An 18,078-nucleotide genomic window follows, 5' to 3' on the forward strand; every position below is an offset into this window, starting at 1 on the left:
ATCTGTAGAGGACAAAATAGGGGGTGTAGTGGGGAGTAAACCATCACCTGTAGAGGACAAAATAGGGGGTGTAGGGAGGAGTAAACCATCATCTGTAGAGGACAAAATAGGAGTTTTAGGGGGAAGCATATCATAGCTTTTTCAAATTTGATCCATAATTCAGTTGAAAATACTTCATATGAGTAAATATTTCAGAGTTCCAAGCTAAATGCAAAAGCCACTTTTACCAGTAATCACAGAAATATGTTAAACAATTCAGTGTTATTACTTGCCACTTTATGTGTTTCCAATGTCAAAGCCAAGGTCATGGTTGCTGTTTATAGAAATATGTCAAACAGTGACACATTGCTGACATTTGCATTTGCACCAGTTGTGCAATAAGATGTAGATTGGGAAATTCTGTTGAACATTCATTGAGTAATTGCCAAGAAGCATGAGTAGCAGAGGAATTGACAGAACTGACTGAACATCCTGCTGATCAAATGGTACTTACTATCCTCCTGGCACAATCCACCATTGACACTCACTTGGCCATCTTGCTGGATCATCAACAGTCCATTTGGGCGTTCTGCGTAGGTGTAGCGGAAGCGTAGATAATGGTTTTCAAAATGGTCATCTGGTACACACGACCTAGTGACCTTGTTCCATACATCCTGAGAATCCACAGGTACCTCCTAAGGTCAAGGCCACGGGTACAATTAATAATTGCAAACAAAATTTGCAGGGTTCAACTCTAACAAAAATTAAGCTAAGCTATACAAACCTCCCAGCTTCTTTGAATATCAATCAAGGGCATTATATAAATGAAGAATGGCTTAATTATTTTTTGTAATGGTAAATGGAAATTTCTTTTTGCAATCCCCCTTTCACAACAGAAATGTACACCTTGAAACTGACAGCAACTCAACTTTAGTTTGAAGCAATATTGGGCCTGTAGGCCTGGCAGGACTACAACTCAGCTTTAGTTTGAGGTAATGTTGGGTCTGTGGCCCTAGCAGGACTACAACTCAGCTTTAGTTTGAGGTAATGTTGGGTCTGTGGCCCTGGCAGGACTACAACTCAGCTTTAGTTTGAGGTAATGTTGGGTCTGTGGCCCTGGCAGGACTACAACTCAGCTTTAGTTTGAGGTAATGTTGGGTCTGTGGCCCTAGCAGGACTACAACTCAGCTTTAGTTTGAGGTAATGTTGGGTCTGTGGCCCTGGCAGGACTACAACTCAGCTTTAGTTTGAGGTAATGTTGGGTCTGTGGCCCTAGCAGGACTACAACTCAGCTTTAGTTTGAGGTAATGTTGGGTCTGTGGCCCTGGCAGGACTACAACTCAGCTTTAGTTTGAGGTAATGTTGGGTCTGTGGCCCTGGCAGGACTACAACTCAGCTTTAGTTTGAGGTAATGTTGGGTCTGTGGCCCTGGCAGGACTACAACTCAGCTTTAGTTTGAGGTAATGTTGGGTCTGTGGCCCTGGCAGGACTACAACTCAGCTTTAGTTTGAGGTAATGTTGGGTCTGTGGCCCTGGCAGGACTACAACTCAGCTTTAGTTTGAGGTAATGTTGGGTCTGTGGCCCTGGCAGGACTACAACTCAGCTTTAGTTTGAGGTAATGTTGGGTCTGTGGCCCTGGCAGGACTACAACTCAGCTTTAGTTTGAGGTAATGTTGGGTCTGTGGCCCTAGCAGGACTACAACTCAGCTTTAGTTTGAGGTAATGTTGGGTCTGTGGCCCTGGCAGGACTACAACTCAGCTTTAGTTTGAGGTAATGTTGGGTCTGTGGCCCTGGCAGGACTACAACTCAGCTTTAGTTTGAGGTAATGTTGGGTCTGTGGCCCTGGCAGGACTACAACTCAGCTTTAGTTTGAGGTAATGTTGGGTCTGTGGCCCTGGCAGGACTACAACTCAGCTTTAGTTTGAGGTAATGTTGGGTCTGTGGCCCTAGCAGGACTACAACTCAGCTTTAGTTTGAGGTAATGTTGGGTCTGTGGCCCTGGCAGGACTACAACTCAGCTTTAGTTTGAGGTAATGTTGGGTCTGTGGCCCTAGCAGGACTACAACTCAGCTTTAGTTTGAGGTAATGTTGGGTCTGTGGCCCTGGCAGGACTACAACTCAGCTTTAGTTTGAGGTAATGTTGGGTCTGTGGCCCTAGCAGGACTACAACTCAGCTTTAGTTTGAGGTAATGTTGGGTCTGTGGCCCTGGCAGGACTACAACTCAGCTTTAGTTTGAGGTAATGTTGGGTCTGTGGCCCTAGCAGGACTACAACTCAGCTTTAGTTTGAGGTAATGTTGGGTCTGTGGCCCTGGCAGGACTACAACTCAGCTTTAGTTTGAGGTAATGTTGGGTCTGTGGCCCTAGCAGGACTACAACTCAGCTTTAGTTTGAGGTAATGTTGGGTCTGTGGCCCTGGCAGGACTACAACTCAGCTTTAGTTTGAGGTAATGTTGGGTCTGTGGCCCTGGCAGGACTACAACTCAGCTTTAGTTTGAGGTAATGTTGGGTCTGTGGCCCTGGCAGGACTACAACTCAGCTTTAGTTTGAGGTAATGTTGGGTCTGTGGCCCTAGCAGGACTACAACTCAGCTTTAGTTTGAGGTAATGTTGGGTCTGTGGCCCTGGCAGGACTACAACTCAGCTTTAGTTTGAGGTAATGTTGGGTCTGTGGCCCTAGCAGGACTACAACTCAGCTTTAGTTTGAGGTAATGTTGGGTCTGTGGCCCTGGCAGGACTACAACTCAGCTTTAGTTTGAGGTAATGTTGGGTCTGTGGCCCTGGCAGGACTACAACTCAGCTTTAGTTTGAGGTAATGTTGGGTCTGTGGCCCTAGCAGGACTACAACTCAGCTTAAGTTTGAGGTAAAGTTGGGTCTGTGGCCCTAGCAGGACTACAACTCAGCTTAAGTTTGAGGTAAAGTTGGGTCTGTGGCCCTGGCAAGACTACAACTCAGCTTTAGTTTGAGGTAATGTTGAGCCTGTGGCCCTGGCAGAACTACAACTCAGCTTTAGTTTGAGGTAATGTTGAGTCTGTGGCCCTAGCAGGACTACAACTCAGCTTTAGTTTGAGGTAATGTTGGGTCTGTGGCCCTGGCAAGACTACAACTCAGCTTTAGTTTGAGGTAATGTTTGGTCTGTGACCCTGGCAGAACTACAACTTATCTTAAGTTTGAGGTTATGTTGAGCCTGTGGCTCACTGGCAGGACTACAATTCAGCTTTAGTTTGAGGCAATGTTGGGTCTGTGGCCCTTGGAGAACTACAACTTGGCTTTAGTTTGAGGCTATGCTGGGCCTGTGGCTCGCTAGCAGAACTACAACATTTCTCCTAACTCACCTCAATATCCACTATTTGTAATTTCTCTTCAGCAAGGTTGTGTTCGAGTAGATAGTCACCTGGGTTGTCAATTACATACGCCATGGTTTAATAGCGGCTGCTAAGCAACTGATAAATTAAAACTGCCCTGAAATATAAAAATTAAAAAAATGCTATTGTTGATGATGTAAAGTGTTTGATGTTATTTCAGATTTGTATTTTAGCCCACAATAAGTAGCTGCTATAAGTGTAACTTAACCTGTCATGGTATTTATGTAGTTCATTGTCTTACAGTGAAGTTGGTTGGGGTATACTGGAATAAGTGTACCGGGATCCAGCAATGCTGCTTATCTCCTCAACCAATCTTAATGAATCTTTGTTGTACACATGCCAGTTGAGTTGTTTCTTCTCAAGAACCAAGAATCATCCTTGGTAGATGAGGCTACAAAATTGTAAAATTGAGATTCCGACCCCAACCCTAGGGGCCAGGGTAGGGCCCCAAAGGGAAAATTAACCAATATTTCAAAAATCTTCTTCTCCAGACTCAGAGGTACTACAGTCATTTTCTCTACATGAAAAGAAAGATCATCAGGGGCTTTACTTAAATTGTAAATTTCAGGACCCCCAAGCTATCCGTTCTCCCTTGGGGAGGGGGTAAAGTTTACTATAGTTTATATAGGGAAATAACACTTTTGGGTATATTTTGACAACTTTCTGTAGGAAATTATTTTTACTTGGTGAGAATTATCCTTGGAGGTAGATGGTTTCAAATTGTAAAATTGAGATTCCTACCCCGACCCCTGGGGCCAGGGCGGGGCCCCAAAGGGAAAATTAATCAATATTTCAAAAATCTTCTTCTCCAGACTCAGAGGTACTACAGTGATTTTCTCTACGTGGAAAGAAAGATCATCAGGGGCTTTATTTAAATTGTAAATTTCAGGACCCCCGAGCTATCCGTTCTCCCTTGGGGAGGGGGGTAAAGTTTACTATAGTTCATATAGGTAAATAACACTTTTGGGTATATTTTATCCATTATCAGCAGAAAATTACTGAAACTTAGTCAGAATCATCTTTGGTGAATGAGGGTATTACATTGTAAAATAAGGAATCCTGCCCAATCCCTAGGGGCTAGGACAGGGCCCCAAAGGGAACATTTACCAATATTTCAAAAATCTACTTCTCCAGACTCAGAGGTACTACAGTCATTTTCTCTGCATGGAAAGAAAGATCATCAGGGACTTCATTTAAATTGTAAATTTCAGGACCCCCGAGCTATCCGTTCTCCCTTGGGGAGGGGGGTAAAGTTTACTATAGTTCATATAGGTAAATAACACTTTTGGGTATATTTTATCCATTATCAGCAGAAAATTACTGAAACTTAGTCAGAATCATCTTTGGTGAATGAGGGTATTACATTGTAAAATTAGGATTCCTGCCCAATCCCCAGGGGCTAGGACAGGGCCCCAAAGGGAACATTTACCAATATTTTCAAATTCTTATCCTTTGACGACATGACAAGTATTGTATTTAACATCCAAACAATAAAATAAAGCTACCAGTACCTATGATATAACTCAGGTGACCGCTAAGGCCCTTGGGCCTCTTGTCTTGGGAGTAATGTCCCTTTTCTGATTTCCTTACCACAGTTAATAAAAATACAGTTTGTCTCAAGTACTCCATGCATAGATACTTCACGCGTGGTTAAACAACCCACATATACTATTATGGGTTATTTTTTAACCTATAATGCATAAGTACCTATGAGCTCTCCTTCTATACCAATATGTATAACACTCTGTAGACAGTCAACACCTGGGGTAGTTGTGCACTTGCAATTTGTTTTAGGTTTTTACTTTTTCAATAAGAGTTATGTCCCATTCTACTCTAACAGAAGCATGGCAGCTAGTGGCTGCTGAAAATTAAGCTTAGCTACTCAAACATCCCAGCTTCTTTAAATATTAATCACATGTAATGTACCTTAAAGTAATTGCACAATTAAGATTTTTATTCCACGCTCACCAATGTTTGCTGCAGATATAGAAATGGGGTCTCTCTGCGTCCATCTGTCCAGTTAAAAATATTGGTCTTGTTAATGAATACCTTACTACAACTGCTACACCTTTGATACTATCATGAATGATGCATCTGGAGCGGCTCTACTGATTGCATGTTGCAGATGCTGAATTTGACCTACATTTCACACATAATTGTTAGCAGTATACAGTAGAAATGGCCCGACTGATAAACAAGGCACATGTCGAGGAAATGTAAACACAGCGGATTTACCCTACACAACACATGTATACATGCATATATATTTGTAAACTGCATTACATTTACAATACATATAAAGTACTGAGAAGTGTATAAACCTCTTTTTTCTATGTATGTCATTTGTGTGAAAACCATGGTTACCACATCAAAAATTACCAAAAAATGCCAAAAATTACTATTTTTAACCCAAAATTTACGTATTTTTTTCCTAAGCTCTGTCTGAAATTAAAGATTACCTACCTGGTTGCAGAATTATCTGGGTCCCAGTAAAGTGGTAAAACTTGATTTTTTGCAATTTTGCGTCGTGTGCTGTTGTCAAACTTTTACCTCCTGTAAAGCTAGCTTTTCATGTGTACGCACCCTTTCGGATTATGGCCAAAATTTTATTCTCGAACCAAAAAAATCTTCTTTCTTTTTTACAAATGTGAAGCTCACATAGCCCACTTCATCATGCTTATACCAATTTTAGTACAGTTTTATTTTTATATTTTTTTTACATATCATTACACAGGGGTTAGCCATGTAAGTCGTGTGCTAGTCGGGGTCAGTAATGGGTCAAGTAGCAATAGCCTAAAGGGTACATGTAACACTACTATTATCAACTGTTACGTGTGTTTACGGCTGCTGTGTTACAAGTCGTGTATTTTGGTGCCCGTGACCAAGGATCGAACGGAACTTCAAGATGTAAACGACCGGAATCTAACCATTATACATCAGAATGGCAGATTCAGAAGAAAGTACAGAAGAAGATGTCCATATGGAGTAAGAGAGAAAAGCTTCAACATGACGGACACGCCCACACTACAAACAAAGTTGGAGCAGAGACATAATTTGGTAAGTGATTTAGTTTTATCTCGACACTGAAGTAATTCTCAATATGGCAAACATTGATGCAAGTTCTGTTTTTCAAGAAATTAATTTACAACTTTCGAGCTTATGTTCTATGGTAGGAGTACAAAATGTCACTCAAATAATTAAACCATTCTCAGGGAAACCAGAGTTATTCAAAACGTGGATTAAAGATATAGAAAAATATGCTAATTCAGTAAACCTAGCAAAAGATAAATTAAACCTGGTAGCACTTCAAACTAGTACAGGAACAACTAGTGACTTTATACATAGGTACTTAAATGTCAATAAAACTACCGATTGGAACTTATTAAAGAAGGAATCAACATCTAGATTTGATGAAGTAACAGACCCTCATCATGCTTGGGTATCATTAAGAAATGTGAAACAAAACGCAGATGAAAATGTGCAAGTTTACGCAGCGAGATTTCTAGAAGAAGCAGAACTAGCTTTAATAGGGCAAGATGATTCAAGAGGACAGGTTATAGGGAGACAATTGATAGGGTTATTTATTGATGGGTTAAAACATGATGCTATCAAAATGAAAGTTATGAGAGAAAACCCTAAAACATTTCAGGCCGCCTATGATTGTGCAGTATCAGAGCAAAATCTTATATTCAGGTTCAAATTAAGGAATGGAAACAATGAAACACGAATAAATAGACAAAAAACAAATGCTTATGACAGGAGAGATTATCAAAATACAAGGGTTAAGTGTTGGGGATGTGAGAAACAGGGACATGTTAAAAAGAATTGTCAAAACACAGTATGTTGGCATTGTGAAAAAGCGGGACACATTAAGAAAAACTGTGGGGAGAAAAACATACAGGGAAACGGAAACACTCCTTTTATAAGTTGGCAGATAGAGGGAGTGGAATAAAAACTAAGATGCCAACAGAGAAGAGAAATAGTAAATCAATGAACAAAAGGAAAAGTAGTCCTAGAAAGAAGGGAGATAAACAAAACAACAAAATACCAAACTATAAGATCGAACTAGCAGGTACCCCCAATTCGTGTAGAATTAAAATTCAAAACCAGAGGCTTAGGGCACTCGTAGATTCCGGAGCGGAAGTGTCATTAATGCATAGGAGGATTTATAAAACTTTGAAACAAAAACCGAAATTGAGTAAGAAAACAATAAGTTTGCAATCTGTTAATGGTAAAAGTATTTACATAGATGGACTTGTAAACATAAAGTTTACTATAGGCAAGGTGGAGTGTTGTCATTCATTCTTTGTTGTATCGGGAATTAACAGGAACATTATTTTGGGCCAAGATTGGTTAGTGAAAAACGGTGTCAGGCTTTACTATGATTTAGGATGTTTGAGGGTGAAGGAAACTTATGTGTCGCTTGAAAATGACATTCATGTAGCTTCTGTTGTAAGACTCGCATCAAAAACCATTATAAAGCCTCAAACAGCGCAAGTGTGCATGGGGAAATTTAAACAGAGTGCATGCTTAGAAAATACTGGGTTATGTGAAATATCTGCTATTGATATGGGTGAAATTGCTAAAGAACCTGGATTAATGGTATCCAGCTCCATAGCTAAACTAAAAAACAACCGTAAAGTGCCCATTTTTATTGTCAATAATACTAACAAAACATTCCAGTTGAGAAAGGGTACTATTATTGCTCAGGTGAATCAATTAGAAGAACTTAGTGTAGGGACCGTTAATGCATGTACTTCTGGAACCCCTCAGGCAAATGACTCTGTAAACATGACAGAAATGAATGTACCTGGAAATAATCGTGGAGAAATTCAAAATTTGATAGCAAACAATAGGGATTTATTTGCAGAAAAGGATATTGAATTAGGTCATACAGATACAGTTAAGATGAAAATTGATACAGGTGACAATAGGCCAATTCGACTTAGACCTTACAGAACACCACTGACCCAGAGAACGGTTATTGACAAGACTGTTGACGAAATGTTACAAGCAGGTATAATTAGTAGATTTAAATCCCCTTGGGCTTTTCCAGTCATAATCGTTGATAAGAAAGATGGAACAAAGAGATTTTGTGTTGATTTCGGAGCCCTAAACAAAATAACAAAGGCGAATTCTTACCCACTGCCTTTGATAGATGACATTCTGGCTTTATTAGGAAATGCAAAATATTTCACGACACTAGACTTAAAATCAGGGAATTGGCAAATTTTAATGGAAGAAGAAGACAAAGAAAAAACAGCATTCGCATGCTATAAGGGTTTATTCGAGTTTAACGTAATGCCTTTTGGGTTATCAAACGCACCAGCAGTATTTCAAGAACTTATGTCTGAAGTTTTACAGGATTTAGATCAATTTGCGATAGCCTATTTGGATGATATTTTAATTAATTCAGAAACAGAGGAAGAATATTTGGCTCACATTGAGAAAGTTTTCTCGAGATTGAAAAATCACAAGTTAAAGTTGAAATTGAAGAAGTGTCAACTTTTCCAAACGGAAACAAAATACCTTGGGTTTGTGATTAATCAGAATGGTGTACAGCCTGACCCAGAAAAAGTCAAAGCCGTGCGACAAATGGTAGCTCCAAATTGTGTTAAAGCGGTTAGAGGGTTTATTGGAATGTGTAGTTACTATAGAAGATTTATACCAAACTTTTCAGTAATTGCAGAACCTCTCATTACTCTGACAAAGAAATATGCCAAATTCCACTGGACTCATAGCTGTCAAACAGCCTTTGAGCAATTGAAAGATAGTCTTACAGTTGTCCCACTTTTGGCTTAACCTGATATTACTAAACCTTATGTGTTATACACAGATGCTAGTGATACTTGTATTGGAGCGTGCTTGTCACAGCCTTGTGAAGAAGGGCAGAACGTAAGGAATGAGAAGCCATTATATTATTTGTCACATAAGCTATCTGATACACAAACTAGATGGTCTACCATAGAGAAAGAAGCATTTGCTATTCATTATGCACTACAAAAGTTGGACCACTTTTTGCACAATGCTGAGTTTATAATCAGGACTGATCATAAACCATTAAAGTATTTGTTAGAGTCGCCTATGCAGAACAAGAAAATTCAACTTTGGGCTTTAGGTATAGCAGGATATAACTGTAAAATAGAGTATATAGCGGGAGTTGAAAATACATGCGCTGATTTGTTATCAAGATCCCCTCTTAAGGAAGAAGGACAAAATGAAGACATAACACCAGATCTCAGCGATAAGGCTTTTGAAATAAATGCATTAAATTCAAACAAATTCAATCCAAAAGATTTCGCTAGTTGTGAAATTGGCAAACCGGTGATGACAATGCCAGAAGTAGATACTCTAAGGCCAGGAGAGTTAGACATGGTAGTAGAACAAGAGAAAGATGCTGAGCTCCAGCTCTTGAAGAAACAGTTGAATGAAAACAAAGTGAGCAAGTCGATACAGAGTAAATACTTGATAATGGATGATATATTGTATTATTTATCCAACCCAGATGTTGATCCAGTAGTTAGACTATATGTACCAGATCATTTGAGATTTAGAGTAGTGACGCAATACCATGACGAGAATGGACATATGGGGATTGACAAGACATTTGACGCTATAAGGACTAAATATTTTTGGCCTATAATGTACAAACAGTTGTATGAGTATGTATCAAGTTGTGTTCCTTGTCAGAGTAGAAGTTCGAGGAAAACAAAACCTCCGCTTCAAGAAACTGATATCCCAGCGTTCCCTTTTGCGAAAATTGGGCTCGATGTTAGTGGTCCTTCTGAGAAGAGTATGTCAGGAAATAAATACATAATCAGGTTTGTAGATTTGTACAGTGGTTGGCCCGAGGCCTTTGCTGTTCCTGATAAATCAGCAGAAAGTGTTGCCCACTTACTTTTAGAGCATATTGTACCTAGATTTGGTTGTCCATTACAAATCATCACAGATAATGGGACGGAAAATGTTAACAGGGTAATGAAGGAGACTTTAGAAGCGTTAAATATTAGTCATGTAACAACTTCTTACTACCACCCACAAAGTAATGCAAAAGTTGAAAGGTTCCACAGAACACTTCATGATGTTTTGGCAAAGAAACTTGAAAATAACACGACCACATGGGGCGCGTATCTAATCAAACTTTGGCTGCAGTTCGATTCAATATAAATGAATCATCAAAGTTCTCTCCATTCTATTTGCTGTACAACCGTGACGTTTTATTACCAATTGACAACTTACTTCAGCCGCGTCGTAAGTATTTAGGGGAAGAACCTCACAAGATTGCATTAGAAAAACAACATCAATCATTCACATTAGTGCACAGACATTTGAAGAAATCTAAGCGAAAAACAAGCTAAATATGCAGATCGGAATAGTAAAGAGATTAAGTTTCAAGTAGGAGTTCCTGTGTATATAAAGAACCACCTAAGGAAAAATAAGCTTCAAGATAAATGGCACCCATACTATAGAATAGTGGAACAAAGGACACCAGTGACTTTTATTGTGAAGAATCAGTTAGACGGGACTAGCACAAAGTCACATGCTGAACACCTAAGGCTAGCTAATATAGATGACTGGGAGATACCTGCGGGTGCTTCCACCCGTCCAATTAGAAAATCGCATTTTGTAGTACAACCAGAAGATAGTTCTGATTCAGAGGCAAGTTCAGATGATGCCGAGTTGCCATCCCTTGACAGAATAACTAAGAGATTCCGTCAGGAAAGGGATAATTCATCAGATGAGGATGATATTCCCTTAATGGAGTTATCCAAACGTTTAAGAGATAGGCACTCTAGACTAGAGTCACAAGAACAGGATAGCTCAAGTAACGATATGGAGCAAGATGCTAACCTAAATGACCTAGGAAGTGAAGATAGTTCAGATTATATGTCAGTTGATGAGGAAACTTAAAGCTATTATAGTTCGTATTTAACATTTCAAATTAATTGTGTTAAAAGAAAGAACTCTCTCGTACCAAAAGCGCTACGGCACGTGAGATTCAATCTCTTGCTCAATAACAGAATATTCAAGGTAGAACACAAAAGAAGTGTTATTAGATGGGATGATAAAAAAGGATAGGATAATTCTATAAATAGTTTGTTTTGTGTGGCAATTGTAATTCTAAATGTTTAGAAACAAGTAATGTATAAATTTTGTATAATTTATGAAGAACTGAACGCATCAAATGTTAATTCATGTGAGAATGAAAAAGGTCAGGTAAGCTAATCACTTTGCTGAGTTACGAAATGGTGTCGGCTAAAGCTGAGAATGGGAGGACATCTTTAGAGAAGTTTCCTCTACACCAACCATTCAGATCAACGACAATCTACGTCACTGATCAACGAGACTAAGAGTCAATTAAGTGTTGAAACCGTTGGAAGTTCAAGAGAGACATATTTTACTTTCGAAATTAATTGAAAGTAGTACGAACATTCCATCCGGACGTTAGAAGTGGAATTTTTATACGGAAGATAGTTCTTGAATTTCCTTTTTCTGACGGGAATTAGTAATACGTGACCGGAAGTAGTAAATTATACTATTCCAACAAGAGACTGCTATATGTGTTATGTACATATACACGTACGTGTACAACACTAGAGTACACACCATCGGGAATAGGTTTAATGATACGGAAGAGGATCCGGAAACCTATTTCTCCGACCAGAGTGAACACAAGAGACTATTGTGTCGTGTGTAAATAATGGAACATTGAGAACAAACATATGTGACACTTGTAATTATCGTTTCAATTGTACAGGCATTTCTCCGATGTTATTATTTTATGTATACAAAAATGCATGTCTTAGATTGGTTCTGTCAGACGTGATGTATCGTATATGACATGTTGATTATCAGTTATTTGGTGATAATTAGAAGTTGTTTTCTTTCTCAGAATAATGTATGATTTGTATATATGATATCTAAGAAATTGTTATACTGTTATGTTAATAAGAGTTGTTTGATTATTGTGTCTATTTGAATCTATGTGTGAATGCTCAAGACTAATTAGATGAGACATAGAACATTATAGGGAAAACTTACCTTGGGAAACAATCCAAATGTTAACTGTAAGTTTGTTTAATAACCTTGTTGCTCTCTATATGATGATGTGTATATATGACCGTAAGAAAAGTAGGTAATAGAAACTTAGGTGACGGGAATGAATTTAAACAAAAAATTGTTGGTAGAATGATAATTGTAACTTAAAAGAACTTTGATTACCCAATCAAATTTCTTATTGAAAAGGGGACGAATGTGACACTATGAGTTTACGCAATAGTTAACTTAATTAATTAATGTGATTAATTTATGTTAGATTCATCCTATCTTTGGGTTGTAAGTCGTGTGCTAGTCAGGGTCAGTAATGGGTCAAGTAGCAATAGCCTAAAGGGTACATGTAATACTTAGAGTAATTATAGTCACATAGGTATGTACCAATTGTTTATGATGACAGGTGTATAGGTATAAGGACAGATGATGGATGTAGGCAAGAATGTAACATATGTACTGGAAAACGTATTTAACAGTGTGCATCCCATATTCAGGGAGTCGGGCATCAGCCATGAGAGGGACAGGTCAATTTGGACCCAGGTTCAGACAGACAGAGTATGGGGTGTGTGGCCATGGTTTGGCACAGGCCTAGTTACTTAGCTCGAAGTCAGAGACACAACGTGAAGTATTACTATACGTAGAAGAGATGTTGTAACCACCTGTACATGTACTTGTAATGTGATTGTTGATGAACGTCTATGAATAAACACTACTATTATCAACTGTTACATGTGTTTACGGCTGCTGTGTTACAGCATCTTTAGGTAGTAGGGATTCAAAATTGTACAAATGGTGGGGCTGACCCCCCAGGGGCCTGAGGGGTGGGGCCAAAAGGGGGCAATTTGGCTATATTGAAATAAACGACTTCTTCTGTGGAACTATGCGATAGATATTTATGATATTTGATTGGAAGTATCACTAGGTAGTGGGAATTCAAAATTGTACAAATGGTGGGGCTGACCGCCGAGGGGGCTGACCGCCGAGGCGAGGCCAATAGGGGGCAATTTGGCTATATTGATATAACGACTTCTGTAGAACTATTTGATAGATATTTATGATATGTGATTGGAAGCATCACAAGGTAATGGGGATTAAAAATTGTACAAATGGTGGGGCTGACTCCCCAGGGGGCTGAGGGGTGGGCCAAAAAGTGGCAATTTGGCTATATTGATATGAACAACTTCTTCGTAGAACTTTGCACTAGATATTGATCATATTTGGTTGGAAGCATTTATGGGAGGCAGGGATTCAAAATTGTTTAAATTGTGATGCTTATGGGCTGGGCCAAAAAAGCGACTTCTTCTCTGGATCTGGAACCAAAAGATAGATATCAAACATATTTGACTGGAAGCATTCCTAGGTAGTGGGGATTTAAAATTATACAAATGGTTGGGCCACCCCCCAGGGGGCTGAGGGACGGGGCCATAAGGTGGCAATTTGGCTTTATTGCTATAAACAACTTCTTCTGTAGAAATATGCACTGGGTATAAATCATATTTGGTCGGAAGCATTCATGGGAGGTGGGGATTCAAAATTATACAAATAGTGGGGCTGCCCCCTGGGCTAAGGGGTGAGGCCAAAAATAGTTTATTACCTGGAAATGGTTGAGATCCCCACTCCAAAACTTTAAATACAATTGCTGAGAATGAAGAGAAGAATGCACATATGCTTCCAGGATGGCCTCGGGGTCTGGCTCCACTGTTGGAGACTTAACCCCTGGGTCATAACTTTTAAATGGTTGAGTTCCCCACCCCAAAACTATAAATACAAATGCTGGGCATAAAGGGACAAATGCTGTCATAATATTAGAATTAACCCCGGCATCTTCCTAACCCTTGCAAACTTAACCCCTGGGTCATAACTTTGAAACGGTTGAGATCCCCATCCCAAAACTATATACAGTATACAATTGGTGGGCATAAAGGGACAAATGCTGTCATAATATTAGAATTAACCCCGGCATCTTCCTAACCCTTGCAAACTTAACCCCTGGGTCATAACTTTTAAATGGGTGAGATCGCCACCCCACAACTATATATACAAATGCTGGGCATAAAGAGACAAATGCTGCCATGATATTAGAATGGGGTCTGGCCACAACCCTAGGGACCTAGTTTCATAGTCACAGCTTGGAAACAGTTGAGATCCCCACCCCATAACCATACATAAACTTGCTGGGCATGAACAATCTAACACAGATATGTTACAAGGTTTGGCCTTAGGGTCTGGCCCTTATAAGAAGAATATTTTGCCATGATTGCTTAGTTATCCAGGTGAGCGATACAGGCCCTCTGGGCCTCTTGTTTAGTATTTATTTTGGGAGCAGGGGTAGTAGCTATATATATAGAGGTAGCCTGTGACTTACAGCTCAAGTTTGATCACCAAACTGGTAAAAGTTGTGGGTGTAGATGTATTGACTGTTTACACTGTGGCAAGGTTAAACCTGCGAACCCTTCATTAGAGTATGTCAGTAGTAAGGCTGTCACAATATATATCGGAAAACAGGTATATTGCAATACACGGATATATCATATCTTACCACAATACAGAGATATTGCAATATTTTTCAAAAGCATGTTTTTATGTACCTGCTTGGTGTTTTAACTTTGCAAATTACTACAAATCTTCAAACAGATATGCCAATAAGCTTAAAGCAGGCTTTTAACAGTTCAAATTTTGTAATCGATGGTTGGTTTGACAAAAATCTTAAATCTATGTAATCCATATTATATATGATTAAGTTTGATATCATTCTGACAACAACATATTATAAAATTGAGCACATCCTTCCTATGACAATGTATCGGGATACGTATCACAATATATATTCATTCTGTATTGCAATATATCGTGGTACACTCTTGGCGTATTGTGACACCCCTAGTCAGTAGTATAAATATCTGCCTTGGACCTACCAGTGTCTCTAGAGCTAACTGCCACAGTGTATAATGATAAGTTATTCTGCTATGTATAACCCATAAATACTGTAATATACAACACTGTTTTCATTCTTACTGTTTAGTGATCAATTACAGCGTTACATTGTGATATATATATCTACACATAGTATGTTAATGTTTATAACGTATCCTATTTAGTTATAAGCATGTATGTTTATATAAACTTCCACACCAAGGATAGGCTCGGTACACAGCACAAGGATCGTAATACTGTAATGGTTGACATATTTTCACAGGTATTTCATTACAGTTCCAAAATGTAACAGACGGACCCTCTTCTGTCTACAGTGCTATGTGAACTGCTAAATGTTGACCGAGCTCTGTAATACTTCCATACCATTCTGTAAACTGTCGTATATACTAAATACAAAGTTCACATTAACATTTGTATGTTATAAATAAAAGGTAAATACTAGAGTTGATGGCAGCTGATAGGTTCATTGTAGCTTACCTACGAGTGGTTTACTTGGCTGGAATGTGTACTTACTTTTAATAGTCTGGCTCACACACGCACACACTGCCTGCTGTCCCCCACTACTGGCACTGTTCACTGTCCTGTACCCAATACTACCACAGTATCACGTAGTGGCAGTACCCATTAATCTGGAGGACCACCATGTCCTGTTGGAAAGCTCATGTGTTGTAGTTATACTGATTAGAAACATGTGTGTACTTGAAAATTTCAGAAAATGAAACTTGGATTTTCTGAGAATTCAGGAGAAAATCAATTATAATTATAAATTATGGATTTTACCAGCATGGCTCTGGTCCATATTTTTTCCAATTAATATTTTCTTTTGTCTTTTCTCTCTGGGATATTTTCTGACTTATGATTGATTGATTGAGTGGTTTAACATCCGCTTAAGTTCGGTTATCCAGCAGACGTTTTTTTCTGAGTAGGACAGCTGGGAATTTTGTAAGTGTAGGCAGTGTTATTTTTAGATCTCTGTGTTTTGATTGTATATCAGTCAGTCTCCTGAAAAGGACGGAGTTGAAAATAATGTTATTAGAATTATTAAATATTCCTAATTGATGTCATCAAAAGGAATATTTAACACAGCACCCTTTCTTACCGTTCTTGTTCCTGTGAAGGTTGAGACTGAATTACAACATGCTATCAGCCTTTGTACAGTGCCATTATGGTGGTTTATAAATAATTGCTCTTTAGGTGCAGAGGAAAGTGGCATGAAACATCCCTAGGCCAAGGTCAATGAATATTGTTTAAATGAACGGTATACCTTTCGTGGAGGGGGGGTGATGAGACAAATTTTTGAAAGGCTGTTGTAAGAAGTTGTTAGTTTAATAGGTTATGTGATCTAATGCTTTTGGTGATCTATTACTACTATATAACAGGTCATAATATATGGTTAATTATCATGGCAGTCCCAGTAAACAGTAGGACAACATTCCCTAACGATAGAGTCGAGTCTGTTACCTGGACATTTGTACCTTGTCATGCCAAACATGTTTTGTGAGAATGAGTCTGTTCAGAAGCTTAAACAGGGTTCTCTGAACAATGAAGATATTTTAGGATTGTGGAAATTTGTAGAGATTTTTGAAAAGCATAAGCATCAACCATTTTTCATATTGGGAAATGCCACCTTCTTTAAGGTTTGAAAAAAAACAGGCATATGACCTTAATCTATAGTTACGTAAGCTCTGTCATGTCATTGCATAACGTTCCATCATTATATCATAACTGACATTGTGCCATTACTGTTAAATGTTGTTATGACTTGATATTATTATTCCATCTGTTTGGAGTTGTCTACACAACAAGCATTATCTGGTAGATACTAGTGTATGTCGATCCCTTCTTTTTTCCATTAAAAGGATCTTTTTGTATACCAAACATACTGTGGTACTGTATCTTAAATGTATAACAGACACTTCCTTTTCGAGTTGTGTATTATTTTGGGGATTCCCCTCTTTTGCATACACACGTGTGTTTTTCTGTGGGGGAATCCCCACCCACACACTACTGTGCAGGTAAAAACACAAATTCCCAAACATTTGAAGTGTAGGCTGTATTATATAACTAGTAAAATACCCTAAGTCGTTAATAATAACCTGCAGTAGACAAGGTAAAGTTTTATTGGCCACTTGTCAAATATAATCAGATAATTGTAGTACATATGTATAGAGACTAGTATTTCAGTACGACTCCTACATACCTGATAGGCTTGTTCCAGTGTATTGTTTACCTTTGATCATATTTCATTGGCGTTCTTGTATGTATTACATGTCTACCACCTGTGTGACATTGTATGACGTTCATATGTCCTCAGTAAATCTTCAAAAAACCCAAGCAGGCGACATCTAATAGAAATGCAAGTAATAGCACCACCAATGAAAATCACTGCACCTTATGTTACTACACAACGTCACATTCTGATAACTTTGTTCTTTTATGCATCCGTGCATGTGAACATTTAACCCTTTCACCACTGTAGATCATAATGGACTCATCCAGATAAATGCATGGTAGAGTCTACTAAAGTTACATAGGGGTGAAAGGGTTAAAACAGTTTCCACATCAAATCTTCTAAATGATTTAACCTTTTCCTATGAAACTGTGCTGTGTTCTCTCATGCATCTGTACGTGTGTACATTAACATATTTTCTACATCATATCTTCCTGATGATTTAACCTTTTCCTATGAAGCTGTGCGGTGTAACATTACCTGATGATCTGGCTATAACACTCTCTGGTCCAGACAAT

The 18,078-nt window shown here is 38.7% G+C and overlaps 2 protein-coding genes across 4 annotated transcripts in view; one reads left to right on the forward strand and one right to left on the reverse strand.

Moving 5' to 3' along the window:
* LOC110451554 overlaps positions 1–17,711 on the reverse strand; it is a 20,233-nt gene extending 2,522 nt beyond the window's left edge. Inside the window, exons 1-3 of one of the 3 annotated variants that reach the window (XM_021499652.1) lie at positions 17,531–17,711; positions 3,316–3,442; positions 494–674 (exon numbers count right to left, since the gene is read on the reverse strand). In XM_021499652.1, coding sequence (XP_021355327.1) covers positions 494–674; positions 3,316–3,399 — 265 coding nt within the window. In that variant the 5' untranslated portion in view covers positions 3,400–3,442; positions 17,531–17,711. The other 2 variants (XM_021499642.1, XM_021499660.1) reach the window with 2 other exon arrangements.
* Positions 1–18,078, forward strand: part of LOC110451545 (uncharacterized protein C1orf112 homolog) — a 90,053-nt gene that overhangs the window by 24,043 nt on the left and 47,932 nt on the right. The gene's annotated exons all lie outside the window — the stretch shown is intronic.

The sequence above is a fragment of the Mizuhopecten yessoensis genome, unplaced genomic scaffold, assembly GCF_002113885.1.
Source record: "Mizuhopecten yessoensis strain PY_sf001 unplaced genomic scaffold, ASM211388v2 scaffold651, whole genome shotgun sequence".
Taxonomy (NCBI): domain Eukaryota; kingdom Metazoa; phylum Mollusca; class Bivalvia; order Pectinida; family Pectinidae; genus Mizuhopecten; species Mizuhopecten yessoensis.